At 37.4% G+C, this 26,984-nt stretch overlaps 1 protein-coding gene across 3 annotated transcripts in view; it reads right to left on the bottom strand.

The window, feature by feature from the left end:
* Positions 1–26,984, bottom strand: part of mid2 (midline 2) — an 85,655-nt gene that overhangs the window by 32,732 nt on the left and 25,939 nt on the right. Inside the window, exons 3-4 of one of the 3 annotated variants that reach the window (XM_068325667.1) lie at positions 8,944–9,009; positions 7,168–7,263 (exon numbers count right to left, since the gene is read on the bottom strand). The exons of 1 other annotated variant lie outside the window; for it this stretch is intronic. In XM_068325667.1, the coding sequence (XP_068181768.1) occupies positions 7,168–7,263; positions 8,944–9,009 (162 nt within the window). The remainder of the gene's footprint in view (positions 1–7,167; positions 7,264–8,943; positions 9,010–26,984) is intronic. One more of the 3 variants, XM_068325668.1, reaches the window with a different exon arrangement.

Below are 26,984 nucleotides of genomic sequence, written 5' to 3' on the forward strand. Positions count from 1 at the left end.
ATTGGCATCTGCAGTCAAATTACACTCTATATTAGGTGAGAAGATGAAATGCAGACATGTTTAGCAAATGAATAGAATTGAATAATTCAATCTACACCACTGTGACGAAAATGTCACCCAGGTACATTAGGATGCCAGCAAAATCATTCAATAAAAAACTACTTGTCTATTAAAAGCCCAACACAGGAAGAACAATGTCCACCTCTGGTTCTCTTGTTTGTCCACAATGTCCACCTCTGGTTCTCAATGTATCTCCAGAGAGATACATTGAGCTGACATGCACCCATACATAATCATATTAGCTCAGCTCCTGCATTATTCCAAAATTCAATTCATTTGCTAATATTTTATGTTGTGGAATAAGCTCCATTTTACTTCAGCTCTAAAATCAAATGAAAATAGGCACCTTCATTTATTTTTTGTTTCAAATGAGTGACAGTCTCCATTCACCATTACTCTACACTGTTTCAGCAAATAATGGCAGGACTGATGTGTGTGGCCAAGCAGGGCCACTCAAACACTGTCAATCACACATAGGTGAGCTAAACTCAGGATGAGGGGGGAAGTCTTGATTTCTCCTGACACTGTGATTTAACATCTCAACATATCTGCACAATGTGGTGATTTGCAGAAGATTTGTTAACTCCAGAAAAATGAAATGAACCTCGTGAACCAGTTAGTCTTGATAATGTGTATTTCTTACAATACCTGCAGTAGCTGCAATAAAGGACCTGTTCAGCCACCTATTTACTTCTTCAATCTGTGGGTGTCGCAAAATATATAACTTCAATATTAGTAATCATATATTTTGCAAGTACTGTATATGAGGTGATTCAAACCAAACTTTCGTTTAAATCTGAAATAACAAGAAGTGGAGAAGAGCTCAATTTTCTATAGTTGAGGACTATAGAAACTATGTGGAATTGCTGGGAAAAAGGGCATTAACACAGTGTTAGCCTAAGGAAATCAATATTGCAAACATACTGACTTGCATTGTAGCACAAACCACCAACTCCAGGGTGACATCTGAGGTTCAAATCATAATACCAGACAATTAAATCATGATTGGCTCCCAAAATGAAGTAGCCCAACCAAATGACTTCCACGGAAACCTTGAGAAGGCTTTCAGTCTCAGAACAGCTGTTAACCTCTTACAACTTAAATCATTAGCCTTTAATCATTTTAATGTCAGTTTCACTATTCAACTGAATTCCTTTTCTTTCTATTCAACCACTGCCTGACTGACTGCTGCCCCGTCCTCTTTGCGTCTCACTGATTATATCATTTGACTTTTCATTGTCCCCGAGGAACTGTGGCTCATGTTGTATTGGAAGGTTTTACATGTAGAGGTGTCTTTGGGAAAGACGCTAAAACCACAATATGTCCCTGTCCATGCTCGGATGGTGTTTGGCTCCTTATGAACAGATAGTGCCCTTAGTGGTAGCGACATCCACCATGATATCATTCTCTGTCTGAAAGCATAAATTCTGGGTTGTGTTGAAAAGCGATTTGAGTGATCAGTCAGATTAGAAAAGCTCAATACATCTACAGTCTGTTTATAACCTACTCCTTCTCTCTTTGCAAACAGATGCATCTCTGATGCTGTGCAACATTTCTGTGCCACATCTCAGAGTTTTATGAGAGCCTGACAACATCAAGACCCGAAACAGGAGAAGAATAACTAACTGAAGTTTAATGGAGAAAAAACCCAAAATGCATCTATGGGACCAATAGGGATGGATATTATGTAAGAAATAGCTGCTAATTGGACATGCTTCAATGGCATTCAATTTTAATTAGAACTTCTGTAAAACAAAGAACTTTGTTCAAAGATTCAAACTATAATTATATTCATATCACATGTCTTGCATACACAGATTAATTATGACAGGTTTAACAAAGCCAGTTTATCATCAACAAGTCCAGCATTTTTGTCCAGATTGAAATAACCCATTATTAAATATACTGTCATATTGCCTCTGACACTTCTGCCATTTTATTCAGACCAAACATTAAGATAATAATATTTTCCTCAGCTTTATTTGTACTAAGCTGTCAGTCCTTATTTGTAGTATTTGGCAAATGTAGTCAATATTATGCCAGCAACATTTGAGCTCTTCAAGCAGATCTTCACAGTTTCTATTACATCCTTATTAATGCTTGTTGATCATCAACAGACTATGTGGCCTTTCACTTAAATGTGGAAAATGGAAGAATGGACTCAACATGCTGAAGGGCCTACAGAGAAATGCTTTTACCTATATGGCAACAACATGGAGACAATCACTTTATAGCTTTATCTATGACCCTTCCAATGATGTCTGAATCTCCTCTTAATTTGGATGTACCAATGGTTTTAGAAATATTCAAAAGAAAAAACAACACCAGTGGACTGTTAGATCTCAGTGCTGCTCCAGGAAATTAAATAGAGGAAAGATGAGACAGCAGGCAGCAATGCAGCAATGTTCACACTGCTGATTCATATTCTTCTTGGATGTAAAATCCCAAAACAAAACAAAAAACAAAACAAACAAAAAAGCCCAAAATAGGTCTGGGCTAAAAGGTTCCTGGTTGAATCACCACACATGAACGTCTGACTATTACAACCAACTAAGGCTCTTTGTGGTTGAATGGTTGCTTTTCTATCAGATTCAAACATTTGATGCATTCCTCTGCGCCAAATGCTCAAGCCTACCATCCTAATTTATGAGAATCCATCAAGAAAAACTACAAGTGGTTAGCATGATGGACATCATCAGGGTGGCCCCAAATGAGTGAGTCAGCAGATGAGGGGGTTAAAGACTAGATATGTAAATGCATTACATTACCAAATAATCTGGGCCAACCATTTGCTGATCAAGTTGCCTGATCAGCATTCTTCTGCAATATTTGGAAAGATGAATCAAAATTAAATTGCATTAAACAACCGTGATAAAGGAGGACACTCCTAGGGAATAAAAATGTACTTCCTTGTTTTTTCAGATGTCCATGTGAGCAAAAAAACTCTGGAAACTTATCAAAGCAATACTGCAGAAACCTAATTTTAGCATATCACGTTAACAGAAATTTGAAAAGAAAAACAATTAATCATACTCGCTCATGAAAAATGGCTGGTTGTTCTGAAGACACAGTTAAAATTGAAATGCTTCACAGACAATGATGTACAGAAGGCTCCAAACATGACATATTGTATTAAAATCAGTTAAAACATCTTTTTGTAATTGAGACAAATTATACACAGGTAGGCGAACTGTTTAAGCTTTTGAATTCACTCAGTTTTTTAGTTTCAGTTTCCACTGTATGAATATTTTACACTCAATGTTACAATGATTTTGGGCTAATGACATTTGAATAACAACCCCCTCTTCCTTCTCTGCTGTCTATTAATATCCACCAAGCTACACAGTAATTAATGGATAACAGAGATGTTGATTAGCTTCACAACAATCACTGCAATGCCAACACTCACATCATTTTCTCTAGAATTTCCAGAATGCCAAGCATTGTGTTGGATGTCATAAAGCACAGCGACGGCTGTAACAACGGTTACAACTAGACCAAATACTGTTACAGAGGACAGAGGCTTCCCAAGAAAGAATCACTGAATATATAATTAAGTCATTTCATCTTTTCTAAGACAGACGAGAAGTTACAGTATGTGCTGACACACAGAAAACAGATTCACACTGTTTGATCGTATCTCAGGCACCAATTCAATATGCTGCAAAAAGAGAAGAATCCAGGTCACACTGAAAGCCTGTCAGAGATTTACTTTGCTCAAACTCTCACTTTACTAAATCTGTCTTTTTTCTTCTCCTGTATTGCAACGTATTATTATATTGTCCTGCATTGTGTCTGTGTTTGTTTGGTCATAGTATTATTGATTTTCATATTGAGTATTGCATTATCCTCTTGCTCCATCTCTATCCTTAAAGTGTTATTATTTTGTTTGCTACCTGTCCCATCTTCTGTATTCTTAAGATTTCCATCGATCTACTACTGCACATTACAAAGACATACAGCATATTAACTGCAATTCACCTGAATAGTCATTCATTCATCGTATGAATAATTAAAATGGCCCATTGACACTGATATGACACAGGAGAACAGCTGTGAATGGGAACAAATCTGAAGAAAAACATGCAGTTATCTTTAATGAGATGGTTCAGTCAGTGGTGCATGCCCCCCCATCCCTTCTATTTTATTATTTACCATTATTTTAGGATAAATAATTTACAAATTTTGTTGTTGTTGTGTACCACCACAGCATAGCAACAACATGCACATAAAGTCAAAAAACAGATTTTCTTTCCTGTCTGTGTGAGCTGAAAAACAGTTTGCTTAATGAATCACACACCGATCATTTAATTTTGATTGGGTGAGCGGCTGCAAGAGTTTCTTTTCAAGGACCTTGGAGTGAAAATGGAGTCTTGCCCAGTTAATAAGGAATGAACGACAAAACAGAGAGATGGCAGCACTAAAGTGCATTTGTCCCCTGCGACCATTAAAGTCAAATTTTACAGACTAATGATAGTGTTTATTAAGAGTGAGTGCCTTAAAACAGGAAGTGTGTGTGTGTGTGTGTGTGTGTGTGTGTGTGTGTGTGTGTGTGTGTGTGTGTGTGTCTGTGTGTGTTTGAGATAGATACAGGGAGTGAGAGAGAGTACTTATGCATGTTGACATTGCAGTACAGGCAACACTAAGTATTAGTAGACTCCAGTCTGATTGGATGTACACACTCAAGCCATAAAATTACAGTACGAGTCTTAGTAGAAGAGGTCAGCACTGACAAGACTGGCTATTGTATCATTTCCAGACAGGTAGGGGTTCAGGCTAGGACACCACAGAACAAACTCTGAGGTTGTACCTGGTGATTGGACCTGGTGTGCTTTCACAAATCATCATCTTGTGAGTCTAGATTTCTTTGTAATGACTTACACGTTTTGACAGATAACCGTATCGGCTTTGGGTTTGGAGTCAATATTTCATGCATGTGTGACACCTTTAGGAATTAAACTGTTGAGGGCTGCAACCCTAATTCATTATGAAATATTTTTTGAGCATAATAAATTATATGCTGACCAACACTTACGATAAGGCATTTTTGAGGCAATGACTTTACACCAGGCACTTGTTTAGATATTGAGCTGCATGCAACTATTGTACAAGTACGTGTGGTGGTTTTGCCCATCGTAAAAGTGTTATTCCAATATTAGAAGTTATTTTAATTGCATAACTGCCCCTTTTTTGGCCGTGAATTTGGGTACTTGCTGGAAGGGACTCCAGCTCATCATTTGTTCTTGAGTAATGATTTGAGTCAGTCTCTATAGAGATACCACTGGCAAACAACAAAATGTCAAAGAGACCCAAACTAGCATTTGGCATATTCATTTTCAAAGCAATGCCTATATGTTTCAGTCACTGTTAATGTATCTGTTCTTTTTACTTTTGTAGAATCTGTCTTTGTCTTCCAACAATTCTTTTCAATATAACCTGAGAGACAGTACCCCACGGCTGACCTTTCATGAACACTTGGATCTGGGGCAGAGAATCCCTTACAAAGGCGAGACTAATAATGATGTGATACAGCTACTGAGGAATAAAAGAATGCCCTTTTTTCATTGCTAGCACAACTAGGCTACAAGAGTGTCAGAGTCAAAAAATAAAGCATGAAATAAACGGCTGTAGGCTCAGTTCATATCACTGTAGTTCTTCAATGAGATGTGTTCCAGTTTCAGAAACAAGATGTTAGGAACACAGCTTTAGAGCTGGTCCTAGTGGGAAAGGCAACACAAAGCTCACAATCAATAACAGTGACAGACTTGGGTCTTAATATGCTTCTGTTGTAAGTTATTCATAAGCCTGAAACCAAAAAATGGAGCCCCATCTTATTTCTGAAGCTTCACCAATTGATAGTGCTGGGTGAGGGACTTGCATCAGCTTTCACCAAAATCCAGGGCAGATTGCATGGCAGAAGAGTGAAGAGAGTGTATGTTGAACCACCACCTGTGTCAGCGGCCACCTACTGATTTCCACTTAGATCCAGTTCCCCTAATTGAGAATCAATAGCAAACTGGAAGAAAATACAAATATTTTGTGGTCGGATTAAAGTGATTATGAAAATCTCAGCAATAAAATACTCTCAATTAGATATCCAGAGCATTATGAATTGCATCCACTCTTAGTGATTTTCCATGAAAATTACATAATGACTTCAGAAAATTGGCAGATAAATGGCAAATTACTGCAGATCATCTTCTCTTATGGGGAAACTTTGAATAATATGAGCATCTATCGGAAAAATAAGGCGTAATTTAATCTGTGTTACTACTGACAGGCATATGTGGATTGAAACAATTATGCAAATTATAAACTAAAATGTTCATGTTGACTCTGGAGAAAGTAATAAAAAATTTAATAGCTTACCTTTGCAGATAGTTGCAAGTCAACATAACAGGAATCAGTATGGAATAAGTTATACCTTAATGTCATAAACTGACAGGCAGCCCCACTTGGGGGAGTTTATATAGAAAACCAGAATGGGAGTGTTTTAAACTACCCTTTTGTTAAGGAGATATAGCACTACTTCCGACTTTAGCTGGAAAAAATCCAGGAAGATCAGGGATTATCTGCACATTATGTATAATTTATGAATTGTTTATTGATGAAAAAACTGAACTGAAGCCAGCAATTCTTCTATGTTCAAAAAGTGTATAATTGTAGTGAAGCACAACCAGTAAATTCTAACTAGTTGTTTCAGCATTATAGACACCAGTGCTACTAGAGCTACTGAGACTGACCGCTTTCCTTTGTAGCAGCGTAAATGTAATCAGGGTCAAGTATTTTGAAGAAGATTGGCAATAAGTGCTGGTTCAGTCATAGGACATTGATTAATTTTTTCTCCCCATGCTTTAAGTTTATGTCTGCTATACAGATCACTAATGCTCGTGGTTAAAATCAGGTGTTGTGTGTGTCTATTATGCCTCTTTACACCCAAGCAAGACCATGATTTACTTTCACGCACATGTAATGCACAGAGCGGGACTCGAACATGGGTCCGCCGTGCTGTGAGGCGGCAGCGCTAAACACTGCGTCACTGTGAAAACAGTTGAATTAAATTTTTTTAGTTTTGGGACCATGAGAAAACAAGAACAGCTTTCATACCTCAACTTGTTGACAAATCTGGATCAATTTGGCCATTTGGTTTTCCAGCTCACTGTTCCTCTTCACAAGATTGGTCAGGTTGTTCTCCAGGGTTTGCTGTTAGGAGGAACGATGTGGAAGGAGGAGGGACAAAGAGGAAGACCAGGAACAAGGAACAAATATTAGCACGTGTAGCTATCCGTGCAGTGAACAAGACACGTAAGGTGATGGTTGTAGCACTATGGTAACACTGCTGATACCTTTTTAAAGTTCATTTACAGACTTTTTGACATGCAATACAAAATGTCATTAAATACAGAATAAATATGTCAGTCATTCTGAATTGTATTTTTTGCAAACAAAAACTTTTTCTGACATGAGTGATATGATATGACGTGTTAAGAACGCAACATCACCAAGTGTTTCTGTGCTCCTCATTTCATTGTTATTCTTGTACATCGCTGAGGACATTTTACTCAGCCATTTTCTTACTCTACAACACACAAAAATCATATACTGTATGCTTAGTAATCAAGATATAATACAGTCTATGGCATCACATGTTAAAAAACTGTGCTTTGCATTGCCTCCTGCTGAGCCAAACTGAGGCTGTTTGTGCTTTTAATCATGGCTGGATTATTTCATTATAACAAATGAAAGTAATGCAAAACAGTCTTTTTAGTCATGTGTATCTGCTTGACCACTGTTACACAACATCTCAGAAAGGTAAATAAATAGTCCATATGGTATGAGGATTTGTAAGAAAAATACAAATTAAAAAATAAAAAATAAGTGGACTGCGGATGCATGATGGAGAGAAAAATTTGACAGTTTGTTGAAATAACAAGATTATAAATTAAAAATCATACTGTATAAAATTAAACAACTAATTTTTATTACTGTATTAAAAACTCAAATTAGTTTTGAAACAAATATCTTAATTACTTTTCACTATAATCATATAGCAATATCAGGGTTATAAAGAATGCCATCATTTTCACATGACAAAAAACGTTATTCATTGTCGTAATGCTGTTCAGGCTGCTTTAAATGATTACAGGTGCTTTCAAAGTTTAGCATAAAAACATATTACCTATAATGATGATTCAACAGCCTGTTGTGGTCATGCTTTTAAGTCACAGAAAGAAAAAAAAATCTCTGAAGAATTGAAGCGATCAACCACTCAAGGCAAATTTAATAATCACTGAATTACTATCCCTTAGCTGTGACTGTCAAACACAAAACGAAAGACACACACATAAATAAGCTCACTCAAACATAAAAAAAGTACAAAAGATGGGAATGGGAACAAGCAAGTATTAAGCCAGAAATAGAACAGCTGTTCAAAGGAAGCAAAATCAACCATGGCGGCGAAGAGCATCAAAACAACGAGAGCAAAAGGAACTGCAGAACAAAGCAGCAGACAAGTGGCGGGTGTTTGAAGTAGTTCTATCCATACAAGTGACAGGGAGGTGGGCTAAAGGAACACCTGGCCACAACTCTCACTGTCTGCACCTTCTGAAATGGTCTGCCTGTCTGTCTGTCTATCTATCTGACATCCTCTTTACTTTCCAAGAGCTCCACGGCCTGTCAGCTTGATCCACTCTACTTGTATTGTCTGTTTCAGTTTACACTTTCTTAACCATTTATCTGTTTCCTTATCTATCACCCTAAATCACTTTTTTATCAATCCATCTACCCCTGAACTGCCTCTCTGTGTCCACACAGCAGGAGTTGGGGGACGATAGGGGAGGAAAGGTTGGGGGAGGTTGGGTAAAAGGCAACCAGGGAACTCACCGCAGCACTTGTCTTTGAAGCCTCCATTACTGCATCTGACACTCTGCCCGGGCTCACCTGATAAGCCTACAAACACACACATACACCCACATGAGTGCACACATAAACGCACACACAGACAAGGCTGGTCACACAACGTCTGCACCACTAAATGTGCAAAAACTGAAAAATACAGCTCCTTTCTGATAAGGTTGGAACTCTTCTCATAGTGTTGAGAGTATAAGTGACTCCCAGGCCCAGGCTGGAGTTCCATCAGTGGAACAAGTACTTGGTTTTAGCGTGGTAGCCCGATGTGAGTATATTTCTATGAGGGAGTTTGAAGTAGAACATCAGTGAAAGAGGACAGATGGGTCATTAATTAGCAAGCTGAAGACGAGACTGATTAATACATCAGAACACAGCCGCCTCCCTTGGGTCTGGAGTGAAACAAATGCCTATGTCCTCAGCACACATGCATTAGTGTGTGTTTGTGTGTGTGCGCGTGTGTCTGTGTGCGCCTTTGTGTATATGTGTGTGTGTGTCTGTTACATCTGTCTTTGTCCCTGACTCAGTCAGTGTATTTACATACATACATTTCACAAGATAAGAGTGTGTGAATGTTCACAGAGATGAACCCATGTTTATTTGTAAGATACCTGGCAATATGGCACAAATTCCCTTCATAGAATAAGTGACAACACAAAATCTGTTGTGTTCGTATAGATTGGCTGCCGATTGACTTGGGTTTGCACTTTAAGGTTTTGCCGCTGCAGGAGGGGTGAGTGGCAGAGAAAGAGTGGGAAGCTGAGGCAATGTCAACAACAAACTCATTAAAACACACAACAGACATCAAAGACTGCAAGCACAGAAAAACATGGATAAAGGGGCAGAACACCACATAATGGGTGGGAGAATGTGCCAGCAAGTGCTGGTGACATTCAGGGCATGACAAAATTAAATGGCAAGCCAAGCAAGGATAATATTTTCATAATATCATATGATAATTCCTTCATTATCAAAGCAGCTGTGGCAGCTATTTGGAGCTTGAAAATGAAACCCCATTTCCTAAAAAAGTTGCTATGTAAAATATAGATAGAAATAGGATGCCATGATTTGTAAGAGACCTAAATCCTGTATTTAAGTGTGAATAGCACCATAAACCTCATCACATGTCAAACAATACATTTTGAAGCACAAAATACCTTTCAAAAAAAGTTGGGACAGTGCAACAAAAGAAAGCCCCCAGTTGAACATCTCAAAAAGAAATGGGATAACTAGCACTGGGATGGTAACAGATCCAAAATAACAAGAATGTTACTACTTCCTGAAATAAACATGGGGAAGGGTTCAACACTCTATGAAGACCATGCTTGAGAGATTGCGACAATTTAAGAATGATGTTAATTTGCAAAGAATTTGAGGATTTCATCATCTGCAGTGGGCGGCACGATGGCGCAGTGGGTAGCACTGTCGCCACACAACAAGGCGGTTCCCAGTTTCCCAGAGTCAAAAACTTTCTTGTGCCTGACAATTCAAAATATGAATTTTTTGGGGGAAATAATGAACACATCCTTTGGACTAAAGAGGTGAGGGAGCATCCATCTTGTTATCAGAACACAGTTCAAAAGCCAGCATCAGAGTTGGCACGGTGCACATTGGTGTGGGTAACCAGTACATTTGTGAAGGCATCATTAATGCTGAACAACATATAGGTCTTGGAATACATGCAGGTGTTAAACTCGTCTCACCGCAAACCTGACTTATCAACCATTGAAAAAGTTTGGTGCATTATGAAATATAAAATACAGCAAAGAAGACCCTGAACTTTTGAGCAGCTGAACAGAGGAGCTGCTCTCCTCGGTTTCCAAACAAGGGGTTATGGGTGATGCAACTCATTGGTAAACATGATCATGGCCCAACGTTTTAGAAACATGCTGCTGGCATGAAATGTTAGATGTAGGTATAGATTCAGAAATGCTGAAATCTTTTAGTTTCAACAGCTGAAAATTTGTTGTTTTTTTTTGCTGTGATGAAAAAAAAAAGAGGTTTAAGTTACTTGTTAAATAAATCCATCACTGATCGGTCCCTTCTTAATTGTTTGAAGCTAAGTTTCAAATTACGGATTACAAAAAATTTAAAATGTGACACTAGTTAAAAGTTACTAAAGGTAGTTATTCACAGTCCCATGCTATTAAACTAAATAAACATAAAGTCACTGTAGAATATGAGTTGTCACATAACTTAAATAAACACAGGAGAATAATTTAAGCAGACTGCCATCATATGTGACAGTAGACTGGCCATTCTTTTTTTACTCTAGAAATAATACACCGAGATGCACATGCTTTGGTTATTTGTGTTTGTGCAAAGTAAAAGTCGTAGAAAATGTCAGCCAATGCTATTCAACATCATAATTAAGGCAAACATGAAAAACACAAGTTAAAAAGGTTGTACAACAATTATAGCAAATGTAGATAAATATAGCATAGAACAAAAAAACCCCATTAAACACATGTACATACATGCGTACATACAGTGTTCCTTTCTATACTGCACATTTTCTATGATTGACACTGGGTGAGATGTCACCAGGCAATCACGTAGCAGACAGAGTACAAAACAACCAGTCATACCTCCAGAAAATGTCATGACCAATTCAACATTATTTCAAATCTTTAGACTGAGGATGTCTGATCCCCAACCCCAACTCCCTAGCTTTGAGACAACAATGCTAACCACAGACTGACCAATGGACAGACTGTCTGTTCTTTTTTCTGTCTGTCCATCAAGAAATACAGATAATCAGAGGCATGAAAAAAGATGGAGGATGTTGAAATGCTATAAGGAAGTTACAAAAGTTGAACAAATATCAGTGACAAACCACATTATGTTGCTTGTAGTACACATTTGGTCTTGTTGGGATGGGCAGAGACATCTGCATAGGTTAATATCATTGATTCAATGACTTATTTTTGGATAAGACATGACATTGACATGAGGGTTAACAGTATGAAAGATGAGGAGGTAGTTGGTGATGACTTCAGTTCACAGGTCCTGTGTTGAAAGGGACAGCTTTCTAAAGAAGCTCCAGTTTGGCATTAATTGTAATTCACTCTTCCGTGTCTTGTATGACACACAGTCCCATTGGTATTTCCCTTTTTGCCATTCACTACCTTTATCTCTGTCTACAATAATTTTATGTCTCTCCTCCAACTAACCTGAAATTCTGTATCCTCCCTCACTTTGCGTCGTTTCTTCAGTCCTTATTCTGTCTGAGCACAGTTACAACTGCAGCTGCTGACAGCCCATCATCTCAGGTTAGATCAACACCTCCTTGTGTGACATCATTGTGTTGAGGGGCTGCTTGGTCTCATTTCCAGGTCATCCCATTTCTCTTTAAGACTAAAAAGCCTGTCTAATAGTTTGTGTTCCTTATTTACTAACATATCATGTAATTTCAGATCCGGTTCCTTATTTACAATCAGTTCATTCCCGTCACCTGTCTTCTCTCCTCACACCTGCAGCCACTCCCCATTCTGCCTCAACCCTTCATACGTCTGCTCAGCCTTCTGCTCTCTGCCAGATTGTTAGTGCTTGTCCTGACCTTCCAGCGTTACCCTTTGCATATTTGGATTGTGTGTTTGACTCTGCCTATTTCCCCGGACCCTGCCTGTTGTTTACCCCTCCTCGGATTTGCTTACCTGGTTTATTGGATTGCTTTCAGTGTATGACCCGCCTGATTACTGGACTCTACCTGTTTGCTTGCGGTCAGTCTGATTCGTCTGTTGTTTGGACTGATTCTCCGGTACCAGATTTCTGCCTGCCTTATTAAACCTGGTTAGAGACTTGATCCGCCTGCTTCACTGTCGTGCTTTTGGGTTCTGACCACCCGTCCTGTTCAAGCCCTGACAAATGGACAGATTCCTATTTATATTACATTTACTACAGAAACCAGGAGACTTCAGTTTTATGAAGGCTTTAATGAACAAACAACTTCAACTTGAAGGGATTCTATTGTGAAAAATTTTTTTTTTCAGGTTTCTACATTAATACCTGTATAGTGGGCCTCCCTAACCCTACCAACTCCTAGAACTGGAAAACAAAAACAAACAAACACACACACACACACACACACACACACACACACACACACACACACACACACACACACACACACACACACACACACACACACACACACACACACACACACACACCATGCTTTTATATTACAGTCTTTACAGTTGGTCTGCTAAATGGCCAGCAGAGACAAAGGGTTAGCCAGAGAGTTCATTTCAGCATTTTCAATAGAACACACTAAGGACCATGGATCAGTTTTGTGCAATACAATTAAAATGTAGTGCAGTTGGACATCTTGCAGATGTGTGTAATTGATTAAAAATATTATAATATGGGACCTTTAAATCAAAGACTACTGCTACAGTTCTGTCTGCAGTGATCACTGGTTGCAGTCTGCAACTGCAGTTAAATTCACATTAATGCTACACACCCAAATCACACAAAAGTTTATGTTCTGTGTCTATAAGGTTACAAAAAACAACAAAAATCAAAACAACCCCCCACCAAAAAAAACAACAAATAATCATAACAACTCATGCTTCAGTACTGTGGCAAATTAATGAATACTGAAAATATACTGTATAGCAGTAATTCAGTGACAGTGTTATTCGTTAGTGTAAGGTACTGAGTGAGCTCATTGTTGCTCTATTACAAGGACATTAAATTACTTTAATTCATGGTCAAATTCGAGTTCATAACATAATCACAAAAACATTGAGTAACATTCAGAGAAAAGGACACAAATGTGATGATGCTCCACATGTGTGACTAGAAGAGCCTGCCTCCTAAACATAAACAGTATATGTAAAAATTATTATCTATAGGGAATGCATGTACACAAGGTTTTTAATCTGTGCTGCTTCAGTTCCCTAATTAGATGGCGTTGACCATTAGCTGACTCTCTGGGCTGTTACAACAATGCCAAAAAAAAAAAATTAGACTTCCACCACAACAGAAATGGGATGCCCTGAGGCTAAATATCCAACTTCAAAGTGTTTTTCTTTTAATTAATTCAAGTTTCTTTCCCATGCAAAAGAGAAACACAGTGACAGTAAGACAAACAGATATGAAAGCCAGAGAAGGAGGGAGAGCCTACACTCAAGAAAAAGGGATTGGAAAGAATAGAAGAAGCTCAATTTACATCTGTTGTTATCGAGGGGCTTTTCAAAGTCTGGACGTGTGAGTAACACAAGCCTTCTGGGAAGCCGGGTTTTTGTGAAAGGATAATATTCCATAGGGCAGAATTTTGGAGGCCAACGAATTGTAACAGGTTTTAACAAATGGGGAGTCACGCTTGTCTCATAACCTCTTGCTGAGGTCTAATTAATGAGACCAATAGGGATGGTTCAAACTTACTCACATGTCAACTTTTCTCTCTATCCCTACCGAAAGCTTCTTCAAAAAAAGCAGTGCACCACATTCTATTTTTGAAGTCAAGAGTGTTCCTTTTTTTAACATCAAAAAAAAAAAAATTGCCAGCAAAATTGCCAATTTCAACTCTGAATTAACTCCTGTGACCCTCAAGCTATATGCGACAGACTGTTTAAGGGATTTCAAAATACCAGGGAGCAAAAAATAGAAGCAGACAGCAATACTTGCAGATACTTGCTTTTCATGTCTTACAGAGAACTTCATATAAAGTTGGTCTGAGAAAGCAGAGGACGCAGGAAAAGCTACAGAAGAAATCGTCTGTAACAGTAAATCCCCCAAATCCTCTTCATGGAACTCAACTGCATGCTATACCTTGTAGTTTATTATGAGACTCAACTATTCTATAATTGACTATTCAACAGAATCAGTTTTATCCACATGTGGGGATTAAAAAAAACCTTTTTCACAAAGGGAATAATGACAAATCATGACTATTGAAGGGCAGGGAAGAGGCAAAATATGAGCTAGCATTTGATTTAGAATAGGGACTACCTCATGGTCCACTATCATAGTCCACTATTTTCCCAAAAGTTTGGTTACATTTGGAAAAGGATGATTCAAAACAATGAAAATCAAGATTATTCACAGGTCTCAACTGCCAAACATAGCTGAACATGAATAGAGCTGATTGGAGGATAGCAGTGTGTAGCTGTATCTGAGGGCTGCTTCTTGTTGCCTGTTGAATTAGGCAACAAGAGTCCTAGAGTCCTGCTGGAAGTGCAGGTTTCATTGTCAAAAAGACCACACTGTTAGGATCTGACGAGGCTGCATTGCATGTAGAGCAAACTCATTTGTCTGGATGGCATAAAAGAGTTTATATCAGAGAGAGAAAGCATGGACCGTCTTAACAGACTCATCCGCAGAGCGGGCTCAGTGGTTGGGCTGAGCCTGGACTCTGTGGATACGCTTCTGGAGAGCAGGACCATGTCTAAAGTTAAGGCTATCATGAACAACACCAGCCACCCCCTACACACCACCTTCAGGAGCAGACTGCTGTCACACAGCACCTCCACAGAGAGGTTGAGGTCCTCCTTCGTGCCCCGTGCCATCAGGGGGTACAATGACTCCCTCAGGAGGAGCGGGGGGGAGGTGGCGAGGAAGGTCAGCACGCGGTTGAATGGATTTAATTTAATTTAATTTTATACTGTTTATATTTTAATTTTATACTGTTTATATTTTAATTTAATACTGTTATATTTTTTAATTTTTATACTGTTTATATCTATCTATCTATCTATCTATCTATCTATCTATCTATCTATCTATCTATCTATCTATCTATCTATCTATCTAATGTCTGTGTCATGTCAATTTATGAACCAGGTGTGCCTCCCTAAGCCATAATTGTACACAGTTTTCTCTCAAATTATTATATTATCTGATAAACCAGCAAATACAGTATAGTTCAATTGCAATGTACAAAATATAGATGTAAAGTAAATACACTCCTATAAAATCTTAAAAGGACACCTGATCTTTAATCATATTTCTGTGTTAAGGTACTGCAATACAGCATGGCCACAATTGTTTCAAAAATGGTTCTATTAACCATTTTTGAAACAATGACAATTAACATAGTTTTTTAATGTACACATTTGTGAAGCCAATGGACAATTTGACTGAAAAAATATTAAGACGGAAATGATGTGTGTGTTTATGGACTTTGCACATCAGGCACATGAAGTAACAGCCCACAGATATAGAGTAGATGTTGAACAAGGCAAAGCCATATCAAAGATCATTCCCAAACTTCCTAGGGGGCTTAAGTACACAGTGTTGTATCAGATAAAAAGACTGACAGCACGGTGATATTTGAATATATATTTGGAAATTTAATGTTGTGGATTATGGCTGTCTAGAAAGAGATAAAATGGGGTTGGTAGAATATAGTGAGCTGGGGCTTAAGGGATTTCACTTTTCATTTCAATCGGCCTCCACTGGATTCACGTTGGAAAAGTGTAATTTAGTTTTATGGATTAACAGTGAGACAGTACACATGTACAAGAGCTTGGCTGTTATTCAATGAATTCAGTGTCTTTGCTTAAACTGATACACTAAATGCATTCCTATAATCGAGAACCTGTTAGAAATATGATTGGGGAAACAGACTTTAAACATACTGGTGGTGAAAAAAAAGAAAAGAAAATTTGTTTAAATGATGAAACCCTTTTTTGTCTGAGGAAAAACAAACCTGTCATGCATGTGTTCATGACATATAAAGCAATAACAATCAATTGTTAAGCATTTTAATAAAGTATCTATCTATCTATCTATCTATCATCTATCTATCTATCTATCTATCTATCTATCTATCTATCTATCTATCTATCTATCTATCTATCTATCTATCTATCTATCTATCTATCTATCTATCTATCTATCTATCTATCTATTTAGAAAGAGGCTTGTCAAATGGAGATGAGGTCTTGAGTTATGAGGGCAATAGAGAAGGTATTTCCATTCAATCACTTTGAATTTTATACAGCAATAATTTTAATTTGCTGACATTTTCATTACTTACCGTAACTCAACCAATTAATTACCCTCACAACGTACTGCATTGTCCACAGATGTGCTAAAGGACACGATGCCCGAACACAATGGTTCAATGTGGTATTTTAGTTGATGGGTATATATTTATTTTGATTCAAAACATATTTCATCAGCTCATCAAATTGAATGGAACTTATGAACACAACATCAAATTCAAACAGGAACCAATGCAGTCAGAGACTGCAACATCCCGCGAAACCCCCGAATTCCAAAAAAATTACGCTGACCTACTTGCATAGGTCAAAGATCAAAGCTAGTGCTCTGAGCTACTGTCATAGATCAAATCAGTAGCCTCAATCAATGCTCTTACTCACTCTGGCCTTCTCCCTCGTCTTTCTATCTTATCCAGATTCTGAGTGTACCAAAGTTAAAATTTGACCTTGACCTAGTTTTCTCAAGGTCGAGGTCATCATCTCATTGTCATCCCCTTTGCTGCCCGAGTAATGTGATTTTTGTTTCATCTTGCTCTCTGCAACAGTGGTGAAGATATTGGGCGGACTAATGGACGGACGGACAAATGGATGAATGGACGAACACGCGGACACTGACAATCTGTCTTACACAAAAATAAGAGACTTTACAAAAAAAGTTCTGATGCTGTATGAAGCATGAATACAAACTAAAAATGGGTTTGCTAGCATATCCTAATATCCTGACAGTAGAATCTACGCAATCATGTGTTCCAAGTTGAGTAACCTTTCTGCCCTTAGACGCTGTTTTATGAGTTGGTTATACAGTATGAGTAGGAGCATTGTGTTTTCAAGGTTTGTTTTATGGTGGGTTCTTTTTTTCAAATGGGAGTTGTATCTGAAGCTGCTGTACGTCTTATTTGAACCCATGCAATGCTCAAGGCTCAATCTGTGGCCAACAACTGCAACTCTTCACTGAATACATTTTCATCATAGCATCTCAGTTGGGTGATTTTGTGAAGAGAGAGGATGGCAGAGGTTTGAAAGAGAAACTAGAAAGCATTTGAGTAGAACATTATTATGTACAACTACAGGTGTCAGTAAGTTTATGTATAATGCTTCTGAGGAAAATGTCTTTTACTGATAGTGATTTCTGAGGTACATAGTTTCTGGGTTGTAAGATAGTGAACATGGTCACAACAACAGCAGCTCAGAATGCACTCTGTATGTCTGAGTTTGATTTGTTTCCTTGGTATGCTTTAACTACAGATTACTGATCATACAATGTCAACACAGAAAGAAATCCCTGTGTTTGAGGTATCATGTAACTGGCCTGATAGCATATCACCATTCAAATGCCACACCTCCCAATGATGTCTGGACTCAGAATGTGAGAAAGGTCTACAAAACGAAACAAGAGGAAATACACAAGCAGCAGGTACTTGCACACCAAATTGTTCCAGTCATTGTGTTTTTCCCTAAATGTTGGAGTCTTCCTTGAATGTCTCAAAAGAATGAAATTAGTTTTACATCTAAAAATGTTATCTTCAACTGGCAGCACATCAGACTGATCAGTAGGGAGGCTGCAGTCCAAGCAGATAATCAAGGTTGGATCTCTTGAGTCAATGAGCATCTCCAATTTAGCATCCTTCAGCGATGCAGTGGGTCCCTACTGCCTTCAAAGGCTCATCCCTGTTGCTGACCTTTACCATTGAAACTGGAAGATTGTATCCCACAGAGACTTTTTTCTTGTCTTTGATCTTTGACCTATGCAAGTAGGTTAGGGTAAAATTTTGAATTCAGGGGTGTCGCGGGATGTTGCAGTTTCTGACTGCATTGGTTCTTGTTAACATTGAATTTCAAAGCTTGTAACCATGCTGAACATCAGCAGGGAAAGGGCTCCAAGGGCTCAATTCTGTTCAGAAATGAAATTTAACCAAAAAAATGAGTCCTTCCAAATACCTAAAGGCCCACTTCTCAAAATAAACACCACTTTAAGTGTATAATATATTTCTCTCTATGCAGGCAACACACACCAATTCTCTATATGCTTCTCAGTGACCCTTAAATATAATTAGTTAATTAATTAATTGCTTGCTAGTATCGTACCATAATATTGTGTAAAATAATATTATAAGTGTCGTCTAACATTGTTGTCTGTGGTTGTTTTCCCTCTGCAATGTGTCTGATATAAGATAAGCAGAGAATATTTCATTAACTGTGACATTAATCTAGATGAACTGAGTGATGTGTCAACAGTTATAAAAAGTGCCTCATTTTTTTCACATCCTGGAGCTTCAGATTTCAAAGCTAATTTTACACCAGCTTTGCAAATCTACCTGGGCTGCAAGAATTTCACACCTCATACTTTAATATAAGTACAATTAGAAATGCTTCTCATGACATACCACAATTCTATTAGATTTCAACCGCACCAAGCATTGAACAAAAAGTAAGAACATAAGTAAGATAAGCAGAGCAGTCAGCAGTGTCCAGGTAGTTGATCCAAAAAGAACATGATGTTGAAGCCAAGGTGTTACTTTGACCAAATATTCATTGAATCCTTTGTACTCTGCCTTGTGAAGCTTTCCATCTTTACAAGTTTACTCAGAGCAGCATTCCATGTATGTTTTCCTTCGTATAAATGAACAGTTGTCATTCATTGGCATCACAAAATTGTGGAAATATCTACAATCTTGAATACAAAAAAAAAAAAAAGCTGCCATAATTTTTCATACAATGTGAACATTTTCTGTCACCTTGGGGTGAAGATTTAGTTTCTCACTCTGGTTCGTCACCTCTATTTTATGTCTGTCGTCGCTGCTTGGATTTTACCTTTAAGGAAAAGTCAAAGTTAGCGTAAACCTTTGGGAAAGATTGATATAAAATACAGTAGATGTTCTACTCCCTGAAGATACTCAGAGCTGGTTAAAGTTTGCCTGTAAAATATACTGAAAAGCCAACGTGACATTTGAGAATTTTTTACACCAAAACAGCTTTGAAAGTTCCTTTTGTGATATCTGTACACAAGGCACAGTGACACACCAGACAGACTAACTTATAACTTATAGACTGTGCAACCTGTGAAAAATTCTGCAGTTTACAACCACTAAAAATGTAGGGATTTATAGGTGACGTGCAGAGATCGACTTCAAACTCTGAGAAAAGGCTTCCTGGAAGAGGTGACTCACTCAGTAGAGGTAATATTCTTTTAATATCTGCAGTATCTCAATGCCATCATCTTAATCTCTTTGTCTATGAATCTAGATGCTGGATTCACCTAGAGCTGGGAAATACAGCTTCAAATCAATAGCATAATTATTTTAACATCTTCCTTGATTATGACGGATGAGCAAATTAATAATTTTATATCATCATCATTATTATTATTATTATTATTGTTTTTGTTATGTACTTCAGTGAAACCAATAGTGGTGCAAACAGAATTTAAAAATAATTCTGTGTTACAAACCTATTCCCAAAGTTACTAATTATATGATGTATCTTAATGTTATATTTTACAGTTGAATTGTAGCTGTACCTACAAACTTCAGTACATACAGTTTATTCTACATTAGGTTTTACATTTCTTTTTATTAAATTGCTTTCCCTTGTCAACCTGTGGAAATGAAAGTCCTGTGTTTTCCACTGTGTGAGATGTAACAATATAGGGGCACTGAATAATGTTAATAGCATCCTTTCATTTAAACCTTAGTGTTGAGGTCAACACAGACATCGGTTCTAGATGTCTGATTCCATAGGAACTACCCAGTGTCTCTAGGTTTCCACTCTACTGTAATTACAATGAACTTGACTTCTAGATGCTATTTCGAAACTCATACCTCTTATCCTATAACCCCATAATATGCTATAATCCTCCAAGCCATTTTATGCAGCTAATGGACAACATTATCCTCTCTAAGTCAGATTGAATTTCTCAACTCATTTGCAGATTTTTATATGTCTAGAAATCTACAAACATTTCATTCTTTAAGACGACGAATGAATAAAACGTTTGTAGATTTCTACACATATTTCTGTCTAAAGCAATACTTTAACATTTAAGAAAGATATACCATACCATTTAAAAAAAATAGACTAAATTAAATTGGTCTGACTACAAAATGTAATTTACAAAATAGGCCTAACAGTCTATCTTTACCTCACTGTTATTATTGTTTAATCTAAACATAACATGAATTGTAACTAAAACAATTATTTGGCTTTTTTGTCTGAGATACCACGACAGGTTATTTCTTTTTTACGTTTTATTTTTGACAGAGCCAACATGTAGTCGCACTATCTACAGTCCTCATGTATTAAATTTCTCATGACAGCTGCTGAAATAAGTAAGCCTCAAAGAAATATCTCAACAGAATTTAGCCATTAACATCTAGCTTTCTCACTATTGTTATTGCACAAGTGAATATCAATTAAATAACTCAAAAATTATCATCTATTTAATAACAAAAAAAAACTTAACTAAGGTAAAAAATCCTAAATTCACTTATTTTTCATTGAATCGACTGAGTTGACAGTAGCAGCCTCTGGCTTTGCTGCAGGCAGGTTGGGTAAAGTGAGGGCTTGTCATTTAAACCTTGTGTTATGATGAGCAAATCACCAGGAATGTTGACATTGAATTTCCAGTACCTTCTTTTTTTCTTCCTTGACAATTCTGATCTCTCATTCCTGCTCTTCTGCAGTATAAGCTGTCACACGTTCCTTATTTCTTCCTCGCCCCAGACCTTCATCACATTGTCCTCTACATCGTTGTTGATTTTCTTCTGAGTATAATCCATATATAATTGTGACACTATTGGTCCTGTCTCGAAGGATCAGTGCTATCTCTACTTGTAGCCTACCTCTGACATGCTTTGTTGTTGATACCAACAGATACATTGCAGAACTGTTTTGGCTGCCATAGCAAACTGCCGCTCAAATGGAAGTTAAATGCTTAACTTGATCTTCATAAATAATTTTTGGTTGTACAAATGACTCTCACCTCATTTTAGACTCATCTGTCATCTTAAAGACAATTGCATAACCCTTGTCAGATTTTAACAAAGCCTCAAGCGAAGTACATCTGGAAGCTGGATCTGCCTGATGGTGATGAATTTACAAGCCTCGGAGTTAATCAGTTTCTATTTGGGTGACGCTTGAACGGAAGGGAAAATCTTGTTTCTGCAAGCACATGAAACTGGTTCTGTCAGCAGAAGGGGAAACATACAATTAAAAACAGTGATATGTCCATGTCATGTCATGATGCATGTGAAAAAATATTCAAGGCCATATTAATAAAAGAACTGACTCATAAATTGGGGCAAAAGATTGGATGCTGATTCCCAGTTGTTTTGATTGCAGTGTCAAAAATCCAAAATGCTGAATGCAGAAAAAAGATCCTCTCAGAATTTGCTTATGTTGACAGATCTCAGCTTAGTTTTATGTTAAACTGCCATAAATAAACTCTCCTTTCAGATTATAAAGCTATTACTTATGCACAAACCTGATTTTTAATCATGTGATTTGATAACCATACAACTTATTGCATCGTTTCCCAGAGGTCTAGGCGCTTAGGTTATGAATGTTCATGTTGAAAACATTAAAAAACAAGTGGAAGAAAACAGCAGGTTTGCCGTTTTAACTGGAAACAGCAGCCTCATGCATGCTGCTGTTTCAGCGCTATTGAATGTGACAGTAGATTGTGTCGTATGACATCCATTTGCAAGAAACAGGGAGGTATTCTGTCTTATCCACCAAAGTGTGACCATCTACTACGCCCTGCAGGCATTCAGATGTAGACAAGAAAAAGAGCAAGACTACGAGGAAATCACATCCCTTTTCCTTTCATACATGGTGGCAGTGGTCAGTGACAAGACAGAGTGTCTCTATTAGTATCAAAGCGATTCTGTCCACCTTTACAGATGGGTTTGCTTCCTCCAGGATGGGTGAAGTGAGTTAATTTAACTCTACTTTGTCTCTCTATGTACTTTGTCTTATGTAATTGGACAAAGAAGCGGGCCAGTAAATCATGTCACTATCATGTATTTATAGATGAGGTCAAGTAAGACTAGCACTGACGGTGGCTACACTCCACATGTATAGGACACCTGTTACTTCGTCAGCTGCTGGCAGGGAGCCCCAGGTATGGAAATGTGGGCAAATAGAGAAAATAAGCAAGTAAGAGAGGAAGAGACAAGCATAACTACCCAAATTCACATTACATCCCAGCAGTGGCTCTGCTCTATTACTAGATATTCCTGACATTAGAGTTATGATGCAGGGAACCAAAAGCAGTATCTCTATGATGGTAAAACAGCTCGCTGTAAATAGGATAGACACATTCCCTGGATTCCTGCAATTCTACAATATGTGGTTGGTTTTCTGGCAGTGATATCTGGAGCACACATTCCTCATTGTACGACTCCCTGGAGAGCTGAACTTCCTCTGCAGGACCCAAGCGACGAAAACATCCAGGGACACTCTTGTCAGTAAGTTGCTGTCAGAACCAGAGAATAAGATTCAGTAAAACTACGGTAAATTAGAATTTTATGGGGTTTTTTCTCACAAAAGCTTATGTCACACTTACATCTGTCATCCCAGTGAACTTAAATTCTGCTACTTCAGTAGATGTTATATAAATAACTAACCGTGACGTGAATGGTCCAAGGACTTGCTGAGCAATAAACAATAACCAAATGGAAGCAGCAATGAAAATTCAAAGTTTTGAATCAGAAGCCAAGAGACATCCTCTCATTGAGGTTGAGTTATAGCACAGTGAAAGTCAGTAGTAAAATAAAAGTAAGAGTAACAGGTTTTATGTGCGCCTTTTAATGAAGTACTCAAAAGGTATACAGAGCTGCCAGGAAAATTTACAGTACTGTAAAAATGCTTTCCAAAATATGATAAAAACAAGCAAACTTAAAATGAAAACACTGAACTTACTGTATTGCTTCAACAAACATTAATAAACATCCTGTTTGATAAACACAAGGGTAGAGTCAGAATTAAGAGGAATGTTGAACCTATTTGTCTGGGAGCCAATCGGTTTTCACATCCACAAAGACACAGTAACTTTTGGTTTGCAATACCCATGAGATGGCAATTAACAGAAATACTGTAAGTAAAGTGTATTAGTCTTCATTGTTCAATTGTTCAGGAGCCACTTTGCTAGACTTTTAAAATAAAACACATTTTAGGTTGAATTCATCAACATCTCCTGCTTTTTCGGGAATCATGATCATCTTAGTTCCACAAAATTTGAAGACAGGTGACTCAGAATTTGTTATAGTGTAAGGTTTAGTAATATTGTATACGACTTTTACACATGACTTTTGCAAATCTTCACCCATCTTCTCCTTCAAAACAGGATCCACAATCCAAAACAGACATGTAGAAAACAAATTGACCACTGACTTGCTCTGCCCTTGCTCATAGTTAAGTGTGGTTTTTGTGATTTGTGCAGAATAAATAAGTTCACTTGATATTGTTTTGAGATATGGAACCTTTTTTCCGTATTTTGGAAAATTTGTCTTTGGATTCAGCACTCTACTAGGTTTGTTGAAATGGGCTCATTACTTCAACAAAGATTTTGAATGCTTCCGTTTGCACGTGGGTGGCCTTTTACATCTCCAAGACATTTAATCTGAAACATCAATTGAAATAATTTGTAACTGTCACCATGAAAAGACAATTTTGTAGACTGTGCTGTGATTTGATTTTTTAATGTTTGTTAATCATTCATTTGAGCTTACGTGTATATAGAACAGTGCGCATGGTGTCAAATTTTCCTCTGGCTGTGTACGTGTTTCCTGGTGGAGCTTAAGTGGACAGTGTGTTAGCTGCTGCTGTCATCACCATGCCTTCCAGACAGGATCAATGATATGTCCAATTTTTAGAAACTACAAAAGAAGCCTCACAGCCAATCATGCACACATTCTTTTCATCAGCTTTAGGAGGTTGACATGGGAACACGGAGCCATTAACCTGTGTTCTCAATCTCTGTCACATGAATTGAGCAAGCTCCTAGTAAACCTGAGTTCATCAAGTCAATCCATAGTCGTATCATCCCGCATTTCCTCTCCTTTTCTGATGATAAATCCTGTCCAAAATAAAATTAATAAATGTCTTGGTCTAATTTAAAAAAATTCCAACTCCAACTTGAGTACAAGCTTTTCGTATTAATTTTAAAGAATATTTATTAATAAAGATATAAATAAATGATACAAACTGATCAATGTATTGTTTTGGATTTGGCCTTGTTTTACATGAAACACTTACTTGTTTCCTACATTATGTATATATCGGTGTGCATGTCTGACTAAGATTGTCACTGGGCCTGAACACAGTGAAAAACATTTTTGTCCAGGACAGTTGTTCTGAGGCAGAGAGACTGTTGACAACAGAGTGGGAGACTGAATCAGTAGCCTAAACACAACTCACATAGTTAGAAAGCCAGTCTAGCGCTTTACATTCCTCAAAGATAACCAAAGGATCTGACTGTCTTGTTCACACAATCTCAGTTTGTCAATCACATGTCTATTTCTGTTACATAGCTGGAAGGAAAACAAATAACATAATGAGTGTGAAGAAGCGATCTTTTTTTTTTTTTGTCAAGCAAAACCTTTGTTAGATAAATTCTTCTCCCCTATTCCACTTGTTTCCATTCTCTCTATGAACTAAGCCTGCTGTTTCCTGACAGAATCCATTTGAATTTCTCTGACTGTAAACACACTTCTTACACTGGTTGCAATTCATAGTCTTTGGGGTGTGAACAAGTAAAACCTCAGTTACAAAAATACAAACTTCAAATAAAAAAACAAAACAACAGAAGCCAGATGGGAACTCCAAGGCTTAACAATCACTTTTGATTTAAATAAACCTTTTGATTTAAACAAACCAAACTCCAATAACACAAGTATGACATCACAATATCCAACAGGAAGTTAAAAAAAAAAGATGAACTCTCCCTCAATCCTGATTGATAGACACTTCTTTCAATCGTGAAGGAAGTAAAAGGAAAAATATTTTACAGGTGCTTTTTGCCTTCCTGCCCACCCAATGTCATGGTAATCTATTGTGCAGTTTATGGGTAACTCACAAACAGTAAAAAAAGGATGCTGAATATTTCAAATACACTTCACATAGACACACTCCAAATGTTATGTTCTTCCCTGCCATGTGTCCAACTCTCCCATGAAAGTTCATGAAACATCAAAAACTTTTTGTGTAACCCTGCTAACAACAACACTTCATATTACTACCACAGGGAATAAGGACTGAAATGAGCTGCAGTTAGAATTTTTCAGTCCTGCATCTACTCTGTACAGCGAAACACAAATCACACTAATTTCATGCTTTGTTATAGAGTTCCTATTAATGAATGTCAACATTTAATCACTGTAAAATATTTTAATGGGTGCTTTTATGTTAACCTCCAGGCTCAGTTACACATCATCAATTCATATGATGATGAAGAATAACGAAGAATCGGCGAGACACGGAGCAAATTTAGCACTAATACTGAATCCACTTAGCTCTGTTTTGGTCTCAGTAAACTCGTGAATCGACCTATCTCTCTGGTTGATACATATGCTAATATCCAATTTGCTTGCATCTGTTCATACGTTTGCAAGCTATTTGCTAACTCTGCACCTGAGAAGGTGCGCTACATGACTCAATAAAACATTGCTGCAAAAATTGTTGCCATATGTGAGAATAAACCAAAAATTCAGAGTTCAGTGACAGTACTAACCTATATATTACACATACTTATTTTGTCTGTCTGTCGATTGATTCATTCATTTTTTTGTCAAAAGCAAGCTAAAGCCTAACCCAGCTAACTTTGCACAGGAATTTTGATCACTGTTTCTGTAAAAAACATTGATTACAGAATATAAAGAATAAATATTCTAACCTAAAGGACTTAAACACATAAATCCAGTAGCTGGTTCATTAAAATTCATTGTTCAATTCAGAAATAAAAGGGATCGTTCAACATTAAATACAATTATTAAACTCTGGTTCTTGTTCCCAGGGTACTGCTGAGAGAGCGCTAACCTTTAAACAACTTGGGTGGTTTTAAGTTTGTAA

The sequence above is a fragment of the Antennarius striatus genome, chromosome 10, assembly GCF_040054535.1.
Source record: "Antennarius striatus isolate MH-2024 chromosome 10, ASM4005453v1, whole genome shotgun sequence".
NCBI classification, from domain to species: domain Eukaryota; kingdom Metazoa; phylum Chordata; class Actinopteri; order Lophiiformes; family Antennariidae; genus Antennarius; species Antennarius striatus.